We start from the raw sequence: 21196 nt of genomic DNA, 5'->3' as shown, positions 1-21196 counted from the left end.
CGTGAACTCCAAGGCTCTTATCACATCGGAGCTTATTATTTGCATTTGCTCAATTTAACGTAATGTTTAAGAAACAGTGGGTGAACGGGACAATATTTACACGTTTGCGTCGTAGCTACATTTTTGAAGCTGCTCCACGCGCCGCCCGGTCCGTGAGCTCGTAACTTCGTACCTCCTGCACCGCGCCTTTCTCTCTCCTCTCTCTCTCCTCTCTCAGTTCTTCGTGAGAAAAATCCGCGAATTCAGTTCGATGTGAGAGCCATTCTCGTCATTTTAAAACGGTTTAAGTTTCAATACGCAGCAAAGCAAAGCAAAACCACGCGCTGTTAAACTCTGAGCTGCAGAGAGAGAGAGAGAGAGAGAGAGAGAGAGAGAGAGAGAGAGAGAGAGAGAGAGAGAGAGAGAGCTCCGCGCGTCATAAACAGAGCAGCTGCGTCTTTACGTTAATAATTACGGCTAACACATCGTGGCTTCTGACAGGCTACTGACACTAGTGCACATATTAGTTACATCCGTGATTTAATTTACAGTGCAATCCCTGCAAAGTTTGTAGGTTTACAAGGCCTACAGTAGACCAGTGCGTGTTTCTGACAGGAGGGGGCGTGGCATCACGATGGTGGCTCTCCATTGTGATGGACAACCCTAGTTTGTTTATTGGTTTATTTTGTCGGGACAGTGCATGTTAATGAACAAGCCTTAGGGTAATTTCCATCCGTCGTCCCCCAATGCACACTCTCAAACACACTCTCATTCATTCAGGCCTATTGTACATGTTTTTAGTGGTGGGGGGAACCGGAGTGCCCGGAGGAAACATATGTAGACACGGGGAGAACATGCAAACTCCACACAGAAAGGCCCCGTCCAGGTGGGAATCAAACCCTGACCTTCTAGCTGTGAAGCACAAGCACTGACCGCCGTAAATCTAACTCGTTAGCAACAAAACGTCATGAGATAAGTGTTATATTTTCAGTCTAGTATCCTCCTGCATCGACCAATGAAACGACCTTTTCCTGTGAACCAGCCTGACAAGGGGGAGGAGCTTAATTCTTTACTTCTGTTCCCGCTCTCTTCAAATTGCAAACTAGTAAGGGCTTTCTGTTAAAGAGGGATTTGATTGTTCACTTTTGAAATTTCACTCTATCACTTTGCAAATCTACAGACGTTCACTTTAAGTGTTTCACAATTCAAGAGGCCAAACCGCCTTTGCTCTGCCTGACCCTTTCAGATCTGGAAGCTGAGCTGAGACTGTTTGGCAACACGTGGGTGAATGCAGTGAGTGAGTGAGTGGTCGGTGGTGGTCGGAGGGAGCAGCTCATCACCACTGAGTGTGGAGAGAATGAAAAATGACTACGTGATACAGTGTAGCTCTGTGAGAAACTTGGTATTACAGGCTTGTAAAGTGCAATACAAGTGTAAGCCATAAAATTATTAAATTCATCAGCAGCCAAACTAATGGTCTTGGTTTTTCCTTTTTTTTAATCAGCAGAACAACCCAGACCTCTGAAAAAAAGTTTGACTTGACTTGCTCCCAACTTGCTGAGAAAAGGAAAGAAGAAAAACATGTCAAGGTGCTCAGGATGTTAGGGAATAGAAGTCAGGTAAAACAACAAAACCAACTCCCCACTACATTCCATTTGTTAAAAAAATAAAAAAAATAAAATGCTTCTATTTAACAGTCACAGCTAAACTCAAGTGTTAGAATGCAGCTGCTGTCCCACATTTGCATACCTTCAGAGGAAACATTTTGACAGTATATTAGGCAGCAGGTTGCCCACCTGTACTTCATACGAGTGAAGATAATAAGGCGATCTCACGGGGCTCGGCGTTTGACTCTGTGTGGGAGGATGTTGCTTACAGTCTGCTTCTGGTCATGTCAGAGTGAGTCAGAACACGCTAACTTTATCCCAATGAACCGTGTTCCCTGCAGCAGGAAACGGGAACTCCACGTCATCTTGGGACAAAAATAATCCCTTCTGTTTTTGTGGCGCAAAAAAATAAATAAAAAAATCCTGACCCAAGTCTAGAATATTGTATCACGGCAAATGTGTTTTTCACGAGGAGAGATTACAGCGTGGTTAAAAGCAGTGATGGGAGCTTGTCTCGCTCTCGCTGAGGCGGTTTGCTTCGAAGCACTCGGGCTCAGTGCGTTTTCTTGGTCTGACAGCTTTGAGCAGTGATGCGGTAAACTTCACTATTTTAATATTATTATACAGAAGATCCTGTTTTCAACCGGCATTTTAAACATAAAAATGTGGTTAATCCGTTTTTTTTGTCATGAATTTCCAGGGTTCTTTAATACAACGATTTAAATGGCTTATATGATGTTTTACAAACAAAAACACAAAAGATGTGGGACAATCATACTGTTGTGGTATGTAGTTAATGAATATCTAACATGTTTAATGCATCAGATCAAAGTTTTTTTATATGACTTTTAAAACCAAGGTTTGAATCAAGTATTCGAATATTTGTGTCTCCTTTATATTTGTTCAGGTTTACGTTTATTTGAAAAACAAAACATTGAGACATTTTGATCTATGTTCAAGGTAATGCAGGACATCAACCATTCTGTGACTTTTTGCATCTCTTTTGTTCATTTCTCAAACTCGTTTCATCAAAAGTAACCGAATGATCAGCGTAAAATATTAACAGTTAACGCATCATTTATATATTAAAGAACATGGGCCCCAAAATAGACCCCTGTGGCACTCCCATAGAGGTAGCTCTAAACAGGAATTGGATGTTGCTCTGGTAAGATCTATCCAGTTTAATGCACTGCAAAAAGTATTTAACTAGATCAGTATAAACATCTCAATTTGAGCACAATAATCCAAATTTTAGTTGTTTTGACTAGTTAAGAAGTTGTTGGGCATTTGTCCTAGATTATTTCACTTGTTCTGAGATGTTTCTGACTCGTTTCGATACATTTCGTCCTTATTTCAGGTCATTTTCTTTGCCAACGGGGTAAGAAAATTGGTCTTATCTCATTGGCAATTTTACTTTCTTATTTCAAGCGAGATTTACCCTAGAGCTGGTCTGAAATGTCCTCAAACAAGCAAAGCAAACTTGGTCTGATCAGGAAAAGTGTCTAAATGAGTGAAAACCGCTCAAAACAAGATACATTTCCTCAATTCAAGTCATTTATTTGATATTTACTTTTTGCAGTGCACAGACACAGGGAGAAGAAAGCAGTATTCAGTCTACCTGGGCAGTAGCAGCGCAGGACGCCCGGCTGGATGAGAGCCGCCGGCACACTGATGTGGTCGAAGAAACAGCTGTAGTCAGAGCTGGACTCCAACCACGGACCAGTGATGAGCACCTTCACCCCGCCCTGAAACAGACCAAGCATCATGATCGTTACTGTTGTGTAAAATAAATGTTATCGTAGCCACAATCACGCCGAAAAGCTTTTTCGATTTTCCTGATTAAGTTCCTTATTAGCCTCGTTTTGGTCCTGACTTCACAATGGTTTAGAGTTTTTTGAGGATCTGTATCACATTTGAAAGAGAAATATAATATGTTCCTTCTCCACTACATTTCTATAAAAGCTCCAAGGTAAAAGGCCAGAATGATCATGTGTTTTGTTTCTTTTAAAAGCCCTGTCACACACATTGTAGACGAACTGTCGATGCTACTGGCTCTCCACAAGGAACAAGGTTTGTCCCAGTTGTTTTGTCTTACTCGTTGTGATTGCACATTTTTTTGTGTAATTGAAGCTGGAAAGTGATTATTCCTAGCACTTATTTACAAAGATTTGCACTTTCTACTTTGAATACTTATTATTTCAATTATGCCACGACTAATTCATTAATTGTGAGTTCAAGCATTAACTTTGACAGTTGTTCAATTTCTACAAAATTGGGAATCCAGTTTGTAAATGTTTTCTAGACGTATGAATGATAAAAAATATATATAATCCAATGAAACTTGTTGAGAATAAAATGTTTTTTTCACTTTGGACTCCTGTTTCTAACCATAACACGTGTCTAAAAACAACTGAAAACATTAGTGAATCTGATCTATTGGGTGAAAATGAATCACATCTCGATTAAGGCCGAGACACAACATGACATGGATAATTTAATAAAGGAAAAATGTTTATTGAAATTCGATCACATCTCAATCAGAGCTGAACGAGAGACTCCACAGACCGAGAGACAAACTGAAGCCCCGGCTTGAACATTTTAACTTTCGCTGTCAGTTCTTCAAGACTGAAACGTGTGGAGTCTGTAGGGGCTACTAAAGTGGAGATGTTGTTGCTAGAGTGGAATGAAAACTTGGTGAAAACGGCCTTAAAGTTTTGTAACGTCTTTAGCGGCGACTGTCTCACGGAAAGGAAATGACCATATTTGGATTGCAGCATCATCTCAATGGCCTTTCATGATGATACACACGGGTATGCCAATATTTGTGTAGCGTAGGAAAACGGTCGTTGCGCCATGAAGTTGTTCCAGAAAATCTCTCTGCTTGCTAGCAACAAAACGTCATGAAATAAGAATTGTACAGGGCAAGTTTCGTCTATTTTTTTTACTCTGACAGTAAAGCAGTACTAAGTAACGTGTTTACCTTAATAAATCCTTCCCCGTAGTCTCTGTGGGGGTAATACAAGTGTTTATGGGATGACTGGAGGGTCTTTAATATCCCCCTGGTGTCTCTGGCCAGAAAACCATGTTTGCAACTTGACTGCCACCGGACCGGAGCCACCAATACACACTAATAGAATCACGAAGAAGAAGCTAACAGGCTAACGGGCAAAGCTAACTGCGGGCTAGCGTCACTTTATCAGTATTTACAGCCACGTTTGAGTGAAAAAAATGATTTCCATTGTATAATTGGATGCACAATATCCCTCTCTCCCTTCGTCTTTTCTGTCAGCGTAGTATTTACTCTCCAAGACAATTAATACGTTAAAAAATCGTAACTTGCTACTACACCTGCAGTTGCGCTTATGGCCTCTAGGGGAAGAGTTACTTAGTACTGCTTTAAAACTAAGAGGTTGAGGGATAAAATTAAATTTCACTGAAAATTCAATGTTAAAAATATGCGAGTTTAGGTAAAGTCCTGATTTTTTTTAACTTTGTTCCATTTTATCTGTGTTTTTGTCTTATCATTTTTAAGACATCTTTTGATACAATTTAAAGAAAAAACAAATTCCCCAAATGATTATACTACCACAAAATGTCAGTTTAGGAAGGAAGAAAATTTGCAGTAGTAATGTTAGGAACAGGAACAAGCTCACCTCTGGGTAGGACCACTCGGGCGAATAGTCCGTCACTCCGAACAGCCTCCCGCTCTCCGGCAGCAGCCCGAGCGACGCCTGCTCCACCGCTGCCCCCTGCAGGTGGCTCTGCGCGCTGCCCTGCTCCTCCGCGCCCCCCCCCTCCTGGCTCATCAACACCCCTGCTCCCACGGCCACGCCGGCTCCGGACCCTTCCACCGAGATGAAATCGTTTATCAAGTCCGAAAACTGGCTCCCGAAAGACGCCTCGAAGCCCTCTAAACTGATGCCCGCCCCGGACGCGTTGGTGTTGGCCGTGACCCCCTGCTGTGGCATCGGTGAGCTGTACAGCGCCCCGTCTATGCTGCCCCCCTGTGCTATCGTCTGCGGGCTCGCGACCACCGAGCTGACGCCGTTGCATAAAATTTCGCCGTCTCCCCCGCTCGCGACGCCGCCCTCTCCGCCGTTCTCTTCCTGCAAATAATGCTCGACTTTGACCCCCGCGCTGTAGGCGTCTTCCGATTTCAGCAACAGGTTATCGCTGCTATCCGCCGCTTTGTCGCCCGCTGCAGTTTGATCCGCTCGCGACGTGGAACTTCTCCCGCACAGAGCTGCCGTTTCGGGGCTCGACTTCTGCAGATCCCCGTTGGTCGTGACTTGCGATGCGTTGGACACGTTGCTCAGCCCCATGTAGCTTTGGCCGTCTCCTTCCTGACTGCCGTCCGCTGAGCTGCCTTGTAGCGCTTGATTCGGGGACGTTTGGAGGAAGAGGGTCGGGGACGGGTGGTGCCCCTGCTGGCCCAAAGTTGAGGACATGACGGCGCTGAAATCCATCTGCTCCAGCGTCGTGCTGGGGCTCAAACCCGTCGACTCGTACCCGCTCTGATTGGTGAGCGGCTGTTCTAAGTTCCCCGCTTCCGTTTTGATGTTGTTGACCAAAGTGGGGTTGTAGAAGCCGTTGGAGGGGCAGTGGATGTCGTCTCCGTTGCAGCCTTCCGCCTTGCCCCCGCCGCCCCCGTACGTTTGCCCCTGTTTGGGGTTGTTCAGGAAGCAGTCCGGGTCAAACGTCATGGTGGTTTCGGGAAGGCCGACCCCGCCGGCCGAGTCGAGAGAGCTGGACAGGACCAGCTCTCCTCCGTCGCCCAGACCGACGCCCCCGGAGAAAGAAGGGAAACGCTGCGGGTTTTCAGGGGTGACGGCCAGAAGGATTCCAGTCGCGAGACCTGTAGGATAGAAGAAAATATGCAAGCTGGGTTTTAAGCAATCTTCCTGAGGCGAGAAGTTAGATCTGACCTCAACACGTGTGATGGAGCAACACCCCAAGGTCACAGAGCCACTTACATGTCATTACCAAGGCTCTGTTGTTTGTTGTTTCTGTCATCTAGATCTGAGGAGACCATTTGATAAAGCCGGGCTCACACGACACGACTTTCAGGGCGATTTTGAACATGCTAAATTGGTCATCAACACTGTGTGAGAGAACCTGAGCCTCACACTGTGCGAATTTGGTCCATCCTCCCATTCATTCAAACACTCACTAGACCAGGGGTAGGCAAGTTTGCATCATGAAGGGCCAATTTTCATCATAGCCAAAACACCAAGGGCCGAACCTCACTATTGTAGCGTTAGGCCTACAGTTAAGAACCATTTTCTGCAGATGCCAATGTTTTACATCATATACATACATACATACATGGAGCATTTTCTTATTCCAGTTACATCCACATATTCACTTAGAAGTACTCACTCTCTTACTTTTACTGTCCCACGTATTAATAAAGAAATAGGACGCAGAGCTTTTCAGTTCAAAGCCCCCTCTGATTGGAATAGTTTACCTTTATCCATTCGTTCTTTAACATTGTTTTTTTTTTTTTAGAGCCTCCTTATTTTCTCACCTAAAAACGCCTTGTTTATGTCTTTAAGTGTATTTGTAAGTTTGTACTTTTACCTCATCTCTTGGAATTGTTTCCTTTTGCTTCCTTTTGATTATATTTCTGTTGCTGTTTTTTTATTTATTTATTTGTATTCATTTATTTTTTGTTTTATTTTGTACATTTTGTCCAAGTATCTTGGAGGGGTTTGGGAGGACTATGGAGCAAGTTTGTTTTGTCTGTGTGACTGTCCTAATGTGTGTTTTGCCCTGTTTATATCTTGTCTTTTACTGTGTTTTGTTAACCGTGACTAGTGTTTTGTGTTAATGGACCCCCTCGCAAACGAGATGGCACATCTCAAGGGGCATTCCATCAATAAACTTATAAACTTATAAACATCAGTGGTTCTAATGTGGTCCGGCTCCGAGACCCGCCAATACCTTAATGACAAGCTGCGACCCAAATAAAACTGTAATTTATCATATATCGTATAAAATATTGCATTCACCACACGTTTTTATTGAACAAGCCGTAGATTTGCTTTGAAAACTGAAATTATGATCAAAACAACCCAATAATACACATTTTAACAGACTCCAGTGTGTTTCCGTGTAGTTTCAGATGGAAAATATTGAAAAAAAAAGTTTGCTATAGGCTCGCGACCCACTTTTGAGTCCCCGACCCACCAGTTGAGAATCACTGTTTTACATTATATATGACTAAGTGGGATGTTTTCCAAAGACATTTAAAAAAATACACCATAAAAAGACACTATTTCTCGCATTTTTAGTGTACTTTAACAGGTGTTTGATCCCTTATATTTCTCAAAATCATATTGGGGGCCAGAGGCTCTGTGCTGGAGGGCCGGATTTGGCCCCCGGGCCTGACGTTGCCTACCCCTGCACTAGACTGTTGGTGAAGCTAACATCAGCAGCAGATGAGAAGTAGCCTAGCTGACTTCTATGCTGAGGAAGATGTTATCAGCAGTTCCTAGCGCTCGCTCGCCTCTGTTTGCAGTGTTTTCCTCCTTCTGTCGCCTGCAGCTCTGTTATATCCATGTTTAGTGCCACCACAGCGCTGGGACCCCACAATCGTGCAATCTTCAGTCACGAGCTCATTGTGAGCAGCTAATCTCTGCTTATAAACCCCACTGCACGATAGAGACACAAGTGAAGCGGAAAAATAGCTTCACTATCTAAATTTGTGTCAAAATCGCCATGATAGTTGCAGTGTTTTTAGTCAAAGTGATGTTTTTGACGACTAAAACTGGACTAAAACTAAATTAAAAGTTTTTCATGAGACTAAAACTATGACTAAAATGTCCAGATATTTTAGTCGACTAAAATAAGACTAAATAAAAATGAAAAGGAGAGACTAAAATCATCCAAACTTCTATTGACCGTCTGAAAGAGCCTCAGATCATGTAAATTCTCTGCCAAAGGATCAGCTCTGAGCTTTGTTCATGTGGAGCAGCTCCACAAAGCAGAGGAACAAGATTAAATATGATTAGAATGAATATCATCAATGCAAAGTCGACTAAATTCGTCTTAAATTTAGTCGACTAAAACTAGACTAAAATTGAAGATATTTTTGGGACTAAAACTAGACTAAAATCGAATTACATTTTCGTCAAAAGACTAAGACTAAAACTAAATTAAAAAATGTTGTCAAAATGAACACTGGATAGTTGTGCTGTGAAAGCCCAGACTGACCATATCTAAACCCGCCATATCTGTTTAAAAATTAATTGTGTGTTGTTGTTTTTTGTTTACAGATAAAATTTCCTTCACTTCTCTCTCAAACCATCCATTCTCCCAGTATTCTGACCATGCTGTCCTGAAAGGTTTAGTCAGTGGCTTTCAGATGGTGTATTTTGAGTTTGCCCGGTGTAACACTCAAGGCAATAATGTTCGCAGCGCTGTTTGCGACTCGGAGTGTTGTCGTTGGTGTGAACCACTTTCCGTCACAAAGTGTTGACATGTTGAAAACAGGCAGGTGTGTTACACTGCCTAAAAAACAGTCAGATCTGGACTGTTCATATTTCAAGTTTTCTTTTCGACATCCACCTACCCCATATTGAATGATGTAAGCCTAATTGTCAAGACATCACGAGGCATTTCACACAGTCTGGTGGAGTGAAAATGGCCTTAAAGGAATAGGCCACCGTTTTTTTGTCGTTCCTAGCCCTAATCCCTGACTCTAAACCTAACCCTAACCCTACAACAAGGGGGACGGCAACAGGTTAAAGGAATAGGCCACCGTTTTTACATACTGAGATATGTTCTTACCTTAGCTTTGACGAGTTCTTTAGGACCTGTCTGATCTTCCCCCGTGCCTTCAGTCACGTAAACACAGCGCAGACGGCGTTAGCATTTAGCCTCTCCCTCTCTCCTCTATAGCTCCAAAACAGGTCAAGATAGAAGCTACCAAGCTCTTCCACGTTTTCCCTATTTAAATATGGTTACGTGAAGTGTTCCACTACAAAGTATAACTACACAAAATTAAACAATGTGGATTTTCTAAGTGGATAAAAGGGGGGACTATATTGTAAGGCGTAATAATACCAGGAGTAGTTTGGCGTGACTGAAGGCTCGGGTGAAGATCAGACAGGTCCTAAAGAACTCGTCAAAGCTAAGGTAAGAACATATCTCAGTATGTAAAAACGGTGGCCTATTCCTTTAACCTGTTGCCGCCCCCCTTGTTCAGGGGAGTAGGGTTAAGGTTAGGTTTAGAGTCAGGGATTAGGGTTAGGAACGACAAATGTGATGTAAGTTGTGTCTCACTCACACAGATCTTACAAATAGTTTTTGAAACTAGAAAGTATCAACTGAGCTATCACACTGGCATCTAGGCTGTAAGGTCTCGAGTCAATGCGCTTTGAGATGGCAGGTGTTGCAGCTTCTCAGTCCATGCTGCCCAAAGCGAGCGCTCCTACCAGACCTGCGCTTCCAATGAGCCGCTCTGGGTGGAGTCCTTCTACCTTTAAAAGCAATTTTTATTCATTGTTTGTATGTCTGTCTGTCTACAAGGATGTGTCCGCTAAAAGTATGTTAAAATAAAAGAAAGTAAAAGACACTTTTGATTGTCCGTCCGTATTTGGTTATATTGCAAAAGCAGGTAACAGGTTAATGTGACCAGAGACACCCCGTAGGGCAGCTAGTCCTTACCCGTGGCGGTGCCCTCGTGTGTGGATGCCAGCAGGTGCGTGTGCCCCGCAGAGTAAACCGAATCCCCCGTCAGAGTGGTGACTTCAGACATAAAGACCGCCGAGCTCTGGGACAAGCCGGCCCCGATGGCCAGCGCCGGGCTGTCGGCCATGTCACTGGCGATGGAGAGGGGCGAGCTCTGGGTGGTGTCCGGCACCTCCACCTGGGGAGTAGAATCATGTAGTTAAAGGTCATACCTGATGAAGAGGAAGCCACTAAATAAAGATGTTAGTTGTGGTCCAAACTCATTCCTAACTGTTCCAACATATTTGTATTGTCCCGATTCGTCACAGGCTCACTTTTCAGGGTCGCTGTGCTAGAAAGTTATAGAAGAAGAAGCTATAGCCTGTCAGTAACTACAATTGCTTTGTAATGGGATGGATAGTTTTCACTCAAATGTCTGAGTTTACAATATACTAAAGGAGGAGACAAAACTAAATTTATACAAAAACATATATAGTGCCTGCAAGTTAGGAAGAGCAGTAAAATACTCCCCCCCCAAAAGAACAAAACAAAACTGATGCTCTTGTGCAGGCTAACAGTAAACATTAACATGTCCCTCTGCCCTCAGAAAGAAGTGAATGTGCTCATAAACACAACTTAAAGGTCCTATATCCGATTTTTCTATGACAAAAAATGAAACAGGAAGCCACTAAATGTAAGTTGTGGTTTAAACTCATTCCTACTTTCGTAAACATATTTGCAGTATCCTAATTCTGCACAATTCACAGGGTCACTTCAGGGTCATTGTCACAGAAAGGCTAGAAAACTAGCTAGCAAGTTTATGAAATTGATACAAATGCTTTGTAATTAGATGCACAGAGTTTTTCCCCAAAAAGTATTTTGCTGCGTCCGAAACGAGCAGATTGGTAAGAGCTCTTACGGCAAACCGGATGTGCGTCAGCGTCCGCCATGACAAGATGCTTCCGAATTGGTCTGTCAGTTAGGAAGTAGCTAGGAAAAGGAGCCTTGATGCTAACTATCATAGCCACTTTAGCATAGGCTCCTCTGATGCTAACTATCATAGCCACTTTAGCATAGGGACCTCTGATGCTAACTATCATAGCCACTTTAGCATAGGGACCTCTAGTGCTAACTAACCGGTGATTAGGAGCTATGTGCCATCCCATAAGCCACTGAGTCAAACCCCCCCACCCCCCTCGCCCCACCCTCGAGTGATTCAACAGATTAAATGCTTTTGTTTTCATTTAGTAGAAACTTAAGCCACATGGATCATTTGCTGCTGTCGCTTTAAGAAACAGCTGTTGAAATAAAATAAGACTAAAGGGAAATGTTTGGATCATTTGGATTTATTTTTCTCCTTAAATGTCTTTGTTTGGACACTATGTTGTTGTAGGACACTGTACACTAGGGGGCGACATGCACTTTTGTTTGGCCTGCACTCCACCAATAACTTTAAAGAAGAAGAAAAACAGCTGTTGGTGATGTCACTTCCCTTTCCCCTGTTTAAGGACGGACGGATTGTTCAAATGCTGCTGAAGCTCTAGTTCACTAACTGCATAGATCTAACAGTCGACCCCATGAAAGGTTAAGGAGTTAGTTGCTAATGTTAGTGCTTAGAGGATATAATTTGATGGTTTCAGACGCGGCCTTTGTTTCCAATGAACCATCCATTAGGCCTACGAGAAAAAATAAATAAATCAGGTGCCGTGCTTTCTTCGATTTGAAAATAAGAAAAAAAAAGTGAGATACAGGATTTAAGCAAAGTTGAGTAAATCTGAATAAGGACAAAGACCAACTAAACTAACTGCCCACATTTGCAGTTAGAAATGAGCAGCCGAGTGGGAGAAACCAGGCTGGAGGAACAGTAGCGCTGGAGAAACACAGGATGTTGCCGTGTGGCTAGATTCTCCCACGGTAAATGCTAACGACACACTCGCCTGATGCTGTGTGGATGTAATGCCTGAAAGCCAACATCTTCATCCTCCACTGCAGATCACCATTAAAACGTTACAAATGTCAGGGTTTCAGCAGAAAAAAAGTTGGCTTGGAGTTTAGTTCCTCTCGCAACTCACTAAGTTGAATTAAAAGGCACTATACCTCAAGGCCGTGGGAACCCAGGGTGCTGAGGGCGCTGCAGCACCCCCTGGTGGATAGTTTGTGAACTGCAGGCAATATTAACCCCTTAACTCCCACCTGAACCGAGCACATTTTCTCCAGCTTTACCCCAGTCCAAAAGCTTCTGGAAAAAAGGTGTGAAAATAGCGACAAAACTGAGACGAAAACAAGGATGAAAATGTGAAAAAAGTGAGAAAACATTGAGGAAAAAATGACAAAAATGGACAAAAAATGGACAAAAAAGTGAGAAAAATTTGACGAAAAATTTAGAGAAAATGGACGAAAAAGTGATAAGAATTTGACAAAAAAATGTTAATAATTTGACAAAAAAGTGACAAAAAAATTACAAAAAGTGACAAAAAATGTACAAAAAGTGACAAAAAATTGACAAAATTGAGAAAAAAGTGAGAAAAATCTGACGAAAAATTGAGAAAAAATTGACGAAAAATTGAGAAAAAAGTGACAAAAAAGTGACAAAAAAGTGACAAAAATGGACAAAAAAGTGAGAAAAATTTGACGAAAAATTTAGAAAAATTTGACAAAAAATTTAGAGAAAATGGACGAAAAAGTTATAAGAATTTGACAAAAAAATGCGAATAATTTGACGAAAAATTGACAAAATTGACAAAAAAGTGAGAAAAATCTGACGAAAAATTGAGAAAAAATGGACGAAAAAGTGACAAGAATTTGACAAAAAAATTGCGAATAATTTGACGAAAATTTGACAAAAATTAGAAAAAAAATCTGATGTGAGGAAAAAGATCAATTTAGTTTTGCAGGTCTTTCAAATGAGGCGTTACACTGGCCTACAGGATTTGGGTAAAGCTGAACTGGAGAAAATGCTCTCGGTTCAGGCGGGCGTTAAAAGGTTAATAAATAGGATTTATGCACAGAAGAAATATTTTGGGGGTAAATTTTGTCCCTCAGCGCCCCCTAACTAAAATATCTTCCCACCTGATTTCTTTTCTAGCATATTGTTAATTTAGTAATCTACACATCCTAAGCGAAAAGAGGTGAGAGAAGGAACAGCGGTGAACCTGGGCGTTGTTGGTGGAGGACGACACCTCCATGCTGCTCTGGGGGAGGAGCGAGGGCTTGGGGATGCGGCCGTTCCTCCGGTCGGACGCGCGGCTCCTGACCGCCGTGCCCGTGTTCTCCGTCTGCCCCTCGGAGACGTCGCTGTTCTGGACCTCGCTCCCGTCCGCCTCGTCCGCCTTGTCCAGGCCGCCGCCGCCGCCGGCCCCCGGCTCCTGCTTCGACGAGAGGATCCGCTGCTTCACGCTCGAGCACTTCTGATGCAGGCTGCTCCCGGCACCTGCCAAAAAACACGGCGGGAAAGATCGGATTTAGCCGTCCACTAGCTGCTGTTAGCGTGACATATAGCGGCATCATTGTGAAGGATTGGGATGTTGGGAAAGCTTTGGCAAAGTTAGGAATGAGTTTGTTTCCTTTGTGTTTGTAAGGCACAGGTGTAGCTATGGTTTACTCCAAGCATATATTTACTTAGAGAGCGCAGTAGAAGATTATGGGCCCAATCCTATGTTTCTAAACACAGACTATAGCATAACTTTTTGGGCTTAGTAGGAGCACACTTTGAGATCTTAACACTGCGGACTTGGCGCATTTAAGTGGGAAGTAAGTGGGGTGGACAAACACCCATAGATACAGACGGCATCTCGTCATAGAAGGGGGCGTGGCTTCGCCGAGGGGGAAAATAGAATCTTTAGAGAAACACAATTTTTCACTCTTTTTAGCCATTTTCTGGTGGAATATGAACTTATTTATCACATAAATAAAGTCAGGTGTAAATCGGGCCCATATGGATATTTTCTCACAGCAGATTGTTCAGTAGAAGTGAAAAAACGGCAGTTGTAGCAAGCGCTAGCTAACCGTTAGCATTAGCCCGATAGATACAGAAGGCATCTCTGGAATCACCCATATATGGTCATTTTTGAAAACAGTTAAGGGGGAAAACTATTTTGAAAAAATGTAAATGTTTTCTAATTATTCAAAAAGTACTTTAACAAATGCTGAATTATGAATATAGTTTCTACTAAATAATGATACAAAGACATGGAGAGGAGCAAAGTGGTTCAACTGCCCATAAATACATAAATAACGGAGAATGCTAACAGGATGCTACATGTTAGCATCGGGCTAATGCTAACGGTTAGCTAGCGCTTGCGACAACTGCCGTTTTTTCACTTCTACTGAACGATCTGCTGTGAGAAAATATCCATATGGGCCCGATTTTCACTTGACTTTATTTGTATGTGATAAATAAGTTCATATTCCACCAGAAAATGGCTAAAAAGAGTGAACAATTGTGTTTCTCTAAACATTCTATTTTCCCCCTCGGCGAAGCCACGCCCCCTTCTATGACGAGAGGCCGTCTGTATCTATGCTAACATGTAGCATCATGTTAGCATTCTCCGTTATTCATGTATTTATGGGCTATTGAACCACTTTGCTCCTCTCCATGTCTTTGTTTCTTTATTTAGTAGAAACTATATTCATGTTTCAGCATTTGTTACAGTAGTTTTTGAATAATTAGAGAAAGTTTAGATTTTTTCAAAATTGTTTTCCCCCTTAACTGTTTTCAAAAATGACCATATATGGGCGATTCCAGAGATGCCGTCTGTATCTATGGCCAATGGCGATGTTGTGTAGAACAGCCATTTCCTCCAATCAGACTCCACAACCGGTGGACTGTCCAGGGAGAGGGGTTGTTGGGGGTGAATATGTGTTTTTGTTTTGATCGCGTTAACACAATTACAGGCAAGTGCGTGACTACCGACCGCGGAGACATCCCTTTCTCTCGGGACACGGACATTGTTTAATCCATGACGGGATAAATAAAGCTTATAGTTTGACCTGCGAGAGCTCTCAGTGCTGCCTGTAATACACCAGGCCTCAGTCGACCTCTTTTTTTTAATAAGCCACTCCCTCTAGCTACACATAGTGCAACAGCTGTGCCACATGGAAGCCGACCATCGTGCTTGGAGCAGTGCTGTCCTTGTGCCAGGCAGAAGATCTGGCCCTTAAAGTGCGTAATGCATAAATGTGGGTACACTACTTCCTGAAGTTGTGCGTGCCAGTAGTTCACATGTCCTATTCATTTCCCATGCAGATGAGGTCAGACTCGTTCCTCGATGACAGAGCAGTGAGTTCCTGGCAGATGATACTTACCAAGTGTTAAATACTTAATGTAGGGTGTAAATACTTCAGTGCAGGAGATGTCTAAGTTTATAAAGGCCGGAGAGTTTGTCCCTACATGCAATAATATAATGAATAAAACCAAATAAATACAAAAATATGAACATGTTGCAATTTTAGTCGACTGAAACTAGACTCAAATTGTTTCCTCAAATCAGATTTTTTTCCATCACTTTTTTTGCGTCTCATTTTTGTCAAACCTTTGTGACTTTTTTGTGACTTTTTTGTCAAATTATTCGCATTTTTTTGGTCAAATTCTTAGCACTTTTTCATCCATTTTTTCCTCAATTTTTCTCCCTTCTTTGTCAAATTTTTGTCCATTTTTTGTAAATGTTTTGGTCACTTTTTCGTCAATGTTTTCTCACTTTTCTCACATTTTCATCCTTGTTTTCGTCTCAGTTTTGTTGCTATTTTCACACCTTTTTTCCAGAAGCTTTTGGACTGGGGGTAAAGCTGGAGAAAATGTGCTCGGTTCAGGTGGGAGTTAAGGGGTTAATATTGCCTGCAGTTCACAAACTATCCGCCAGGGGGTGCTGCAGCGCCCTCAGCACCCTGGGTTCCCACGGCCTTGCTACTGGTGCTTCTTCGCCGGAACTAGCGTAGCCACACGCAACGAATCCAATGGAGGTTTAAAAACATTACACAAGATGTCCTCATTTTCCCAGACATGTCCTCATTTTTAGACCTAAAAACATCTGTGAGGAATGGATTTCTAAATTACCTAATTACCCAAAATGCCCGGGAATATAAATGTAGCCAGTCAAAGGGCGACTTTTCTTAGTTCTGGCTCGTCTTCTGATCGGGTGTCCCTCCCGCCCTCTCTCCACAGCTGTGTGTCCCCGTCCTCTCCTCCCTCCCTCAGCCCAGTGACACAACAGGGCCACAACAGAGAAATATGGCCGGTCGGAGAACTCTTCCCGCTCCCCGGTATATCGCCGCACATAATCTTAAACGGCCCCAGCGGTCGCTTCATTTACAAACAACTTCCATTCACTTTTTTCTGCCCGTAAATCCGGTGTCCTCGTTTCGGTTTGGGCCGCCCCAGTCTGGTCGCGTTATATTACGTTGGGAATGGCCAGGGGCAGACTGGGACTTAAAAACAGCCCTGGACTCTGACCAGCCTGGCCCAAATTAGCGTAATTGTGCCACTTACCACCCGCCTTAACCAAGAGCATTTTCTCCAGTTTGGCTTTACCCAAATCTAAAAGCTTCTCGACTGGAGAGCAACAGTGTAACGCCTCACTTGAAAGTGAAGACCTACAAGAGTGATTGAAACTTTTTGTCAAGTCGCCACAATTTTTAACCTCTTTTTTTGGGTTTTTTTCATGACTTTTTTTGTGGCTTTTTGTTGTGTTTTTGTCACGTTTTTTCTATCATTTTTTGTTGTGTTTGTGTCACGTTTTTTCTATCATTGTTTGTTGTGTTTTTGTCACGTTTTTTCTATCATTTTTTGTCACGTTTTTTCTATCATTTTTTGTTGTGTTTGTGTCACGTTTTTTCTATCATTTTTTGTTGTGTTTGTGTCACGTTTTTTCTATCATTTTTTGTCACGTTTTTTCTATCATTTTTTGTTGTGTTTGTGTCACGTTTTTTCTATCATTTTTTGTTGTGTTTTTGTCACGTTTTTTTTCTATCATTTTTTGTCACGTTTTTTCTATCATTAGGTGTGTTTAAGATGAAGTGCGCCTCGCCTCGATTCCAGACGAGACCAGGCGGTGGCGTCAGAGGGCGGAGAAAGGCGCCTCTAATCAAGGCAGACACATCTCAGCCCCGAGAACAGAGAGGAGCCTCAGATCACGCAGCGTCTCGCGTTTGTTAGAAAGAGTTTGGGAATAAAACTATTTTAAAAGTTTGTGACACATTTCTGCTTCTCCCTCACACCAGACAGACGCCCCATCACTACAGCTAAAATAACAGACTCTCCTCCTACAGTTTAGGATTAGAATAATAAACTTATGCTTATTTAAAATGCAGGCCATATGTTGAACACACGGGCACTTTCTGTCATAAATGAAGACTCTGAAGCATTTCTGCAGATTTAAGTAGATCTTGGTGATGAGAAAAAAGGAGGCAGGAGCTGCGGAGCGTCAGAGCAACACGTCTCTGATCTAAACACAACTCATATCCAATCATCTGTCAGTCCTCTGTCAGCGAACGTGTTTACGGCACTTCATTTCCCACAATCCCTTTGGCCTTTGTAGTTCAGCCAGCCGAGCGAGGCGGAGAAAAGCAACTTCGCTCGCCTACCCAAGGCGCTCCAGCCGCCTCGGTCTCACGAGAATACGGGCACCGTCGCACAGGTGACGTCAGAGCGGTTCTGACCGGCATGCACCGCTCGCCTGCAGCCGCCTGCAGCGCCTCGCTCATCTTAAACACACCTAGTGTTTGTTGTGTTTTTGTCACGTTTTTTCTATCATTTTTTGTTGTGTTTTTGTCACGTTTTTTTTCTATCATTTTTTGTTGTGTTTTTGTCACGTTTTTTCTATCATTTTTTTGTTGTGTTTTTGTCACGTTTTTTCTATCATTTTTTTGTTGTGTTTTTGTCATGTTTTTTCTATCATTTTTTGTTGTGTTTTTGTCATGTTTTTTCTATCATTTTTTGTTGTGTTTTTGTCACGTTTTTTCGATCATTTTTTGTTGTGTTTTTGTCACGTTTTTTCAATCATTTTTTGTTGTGTTTTTGACACGTTTTTTTCTATCATTTTTTTGTTGTGTTTTTGTCACGTTTTTTCTATCATTTTTTGTTGCGTTTTTGTCACGTTTTTTTCTATCATTTTTTTGTTGTGTTTTTGTCACGTTTTTTCTATCATTTTTTGTTGTGTTTTTGTCACGTTTTTTTCTATCATTTTTTTGTTGTGTTTTTGTCACGTTTTTTCTATCATTTTTTGTTGCGTTTTTGTCACGTTTTTTCCCAACATTTTTTGTTGTGTTTTTGTCACGTTTTTTCCTATCATTTTTTGTTGTGTTTTTGTCACGTTTTTTCCATCATTTTTTGTTGTGTTTTTGTCACGTTTTTTCTATCATTTTTTGTTGCGTTTTTGTCACGTTTTTTCTATCATTTTTTGTTGTGTTTTTGTCACGTTTTTTCTATCATTTTTTGTTGCGTTTTTGTCACGTTTTTTCCCAACATTTTTTGTTGTGTTTTTGTCACGTTTTTTCCATCATTTTTTGTTGTGTTTTTGTCACGTTTTTTCCATCATTTTTTGTTGTGTTTTTGTCACGTTTTTTCTATCATTTTTTGTTGTGTTTTTGTCACGTTTTTTCTATCATTTTTTGTTGTGTTTTTGTCACGTTTTTTCCATCATTTTTTGTTGTGTTTTTGTCACGTTTTTTCTATCATTTTTTGTTGTGTTTTTGTCACGTTTTTTCTATCATTTTTTGTTGTGTTTTTGTCACGTTTTTTTCTATCATTTTTTTGTTGTGTTTTTGTCACGTTTTTTCTATCATTTTTTGTTGCGTTTTTGTCACGTTTTTTCCCAACATTTTTTGTTGTGTTTTTGTCACGTTTTTTCCTATCATTCTTTGTTGTGTTTTTGTCACGTTTTTTCCTATCATTCTTTGTTGTGTTTTTGTCACGATTCTTCTATCATTTTTTGTTGTGTTTTTGTCACGTTTTTTCTATCATTTTTTGTTGTGTTTTTGTCACGTTTTTTCTATCATTTTTTGTTGTGTTTTTGTCACGATTCTTCTATCATTTTTTGTTGTGTTTTTGTCACGTTTTTTCTATCATCTTTTGTTGTGTTTTCGTCACGTTTTTTCCATCATTTTTTGTTGTGTTTTTGTCACGATTCTTCTATCATTTTTTGTTGTGTTTTTGTCACGTTTTTTCTATCATTTTTTGTTGTGTTTTTGTCACGTTTTTTCTATCATTTTTTGTCACGTTTTTTCTATCATTTTTTGTTGTGTTTTTGTCACGTTTTTTTCCTATCATTTTTTGTCACGTTTTTTCTATTATTTTTTGTTGTGTTTTTGTCACGTTTTTTCTATCATTTTTTTGTTGTGTTTTTGTGGCCTTTTCGTCGCTTTGTTGTCGTGTTTTCCTTGACTTTTCATCACATTTTTCGTCACTTTTCGTGTTGCTTTTCCGGCACATTTTTGTTTTCTTTTCATCCTCTTTTTCGTCGCTAATTTGATGCTTTTCTTTTTAGCTTTTAGATTCGGGTAAAGCTCGGTTAAGGCGGGACCGGTGGCCCTTCTGTGCTCTTCCAGAATGGACATGTGGCCAGTCCGCCCCTGGGAATGACACATGATAGAAGATTTTAAGAGCCACTAATCCAAACAATACTTAAATCTACAATGAAATACTCGCTTAGAGTCTATGATTTCCTCTGGGCACAAAGGGATGGGTGATCGTTTTGATGGCGGACGGTGGCTTTGCCCTTCACAAGTGGATGAATTGATGAGGTGCATGTGATGAATGAATTATGGATGCCGGGCCTGTTTGATGGAGTACAGAGGCAGAGGCAGAAACGGCCTGTAGGTGGCAGCATGGGGCCGCACACAGTAAAGCATAGTGTAGCTCTCATATGCTAGAGCAGGGATCCGGGACCCTCCATCACCTTAGGACGACGAGCCGTGACCCAAATAAGCAACGTGTTTGTTAAGTACAACGTGAAACCGCTGGATAACAAGAGCAGCTTCTGTTCTGTTCGAAAAAAAACATCTCAGCACCACTTCATTTCACAGACCGAGGTAGTGTTTCCAAAACGTTTCAGTTGATGAATGTGAAAAGCAACAGCAAGAAATTATTTGTCAGGAACTGTTTACAGATACATTCATCCTACGAAAGAAAAGAGGCTTTGTACTGATTTGGCTATTGCTAATTTCCATCTGCAGCCCCATATTTTTGTAGTGTTTCCATCATCCTACTTCCAGAATGTGTAATGGTGCTCTCTATATCAGTGGTTCTCAACCTTTTGAAGCCGCGACCCCCATTATAACAATTAAAAGGGTTCGTGACCCCCCGCCCGGGTCACACCGCGAGAAATCGGAACTTTAGCCTACATAATTCTTAGTAAACAAAGAAAAAAGCTAAAGGTTTAAATAAAATTAATCAAATTCCGAACATATAATGGCACTCTGGTAAAATAGCACACATGCGACCATAAAATATTACAATAGACGCTAAAAAAAGGATGTATATTTTATCTACATGATCTGGCGACCCCCCAAATCCCCCCCCCCCCCCCCAGGTTGAGAACCACTGCTCTATATGATTGCATGTTCATATTCATGTCTTTGACCTAAAGAGCTGTTTTTGAAGTTTTGTACCAGAGGTCGACTGATAAGATGACAAAAAAGGGTAAGTCTCTCTGTCTGATGGTTCCAAAATGATCCGCATATGCAAAGTAGGGTTAGGGTACGAACTTGGGACCGATTTCCACCGCAATGTTTCTCAATGTGTCGAGGGAGTTGTGGGAGGGATCATTTTAAAAATGTGACTGAGCTCTTTCCAGTCTCTTTCAATTCGGAAGATGTCGGCCTTTTAGCGACATGATATTGGCCGATTTTGTAAAATACCCCAAAAATCGGCTCAATATATCGGCCAAATATCAATCAACCTCTAGTACATAACTCCAAAGGTTGACCTCTATCCTGTGCACTTG

The 21196-nt window shown here is 41.6% G+C and overlaps 1 protein-coding gene across 3 annotated transcripts in view; it reads right to left on the bottom strand.

Moving 5' to 3' along the window:
- Nucleotides 1-21196, bottom strand: part of LOC306982264 (calmodulin-binding transcription activator 1-like) — a 181373-nt gene that overhangs the window by 18226 nt on the left and 141951 nt on the right. For all 3 annotated transcript variants that reach the window (XM_079582132.1, XM_079582133.1, XM_079582134.1), the window contains exons 8-11: nucleotides 13412-13689; nucleotides 10257-10458; nucleotides 5240-6441; nucleotides 3205-3331 (exon numbers count right to left, since the gene is read on the bottom strand). In XM_079582132.1, coding sequence (XP_079438258.1) covers nucleotides 3205-3331; nucleotides 5240-6441; nucleotides 10257-10458; nucleotides 13412-13689 — 1809 coding nt within the window. The remainder of the gene's footprint in view (nucleotides 1-3204; nucleotides 3332-5239; nucleotides 6442-10256; nucleotides 10459-13411; nucleotides 13690-21196) is intronic.

This window comes from Gobius niger, assembly GCF_951799975.1.
Source record: "Gobius niger genome assembly, chromosome: 24".
Taxonomy (NCBI): Eukaryota; Metazoa; Chordata; class Actinopteri; order Gobiiformes; family Gobiidae; genus Gobius; species Gobius niger.
This window is presented reverse-complemented; position numbering and strand designations above follow the sequence as displayed.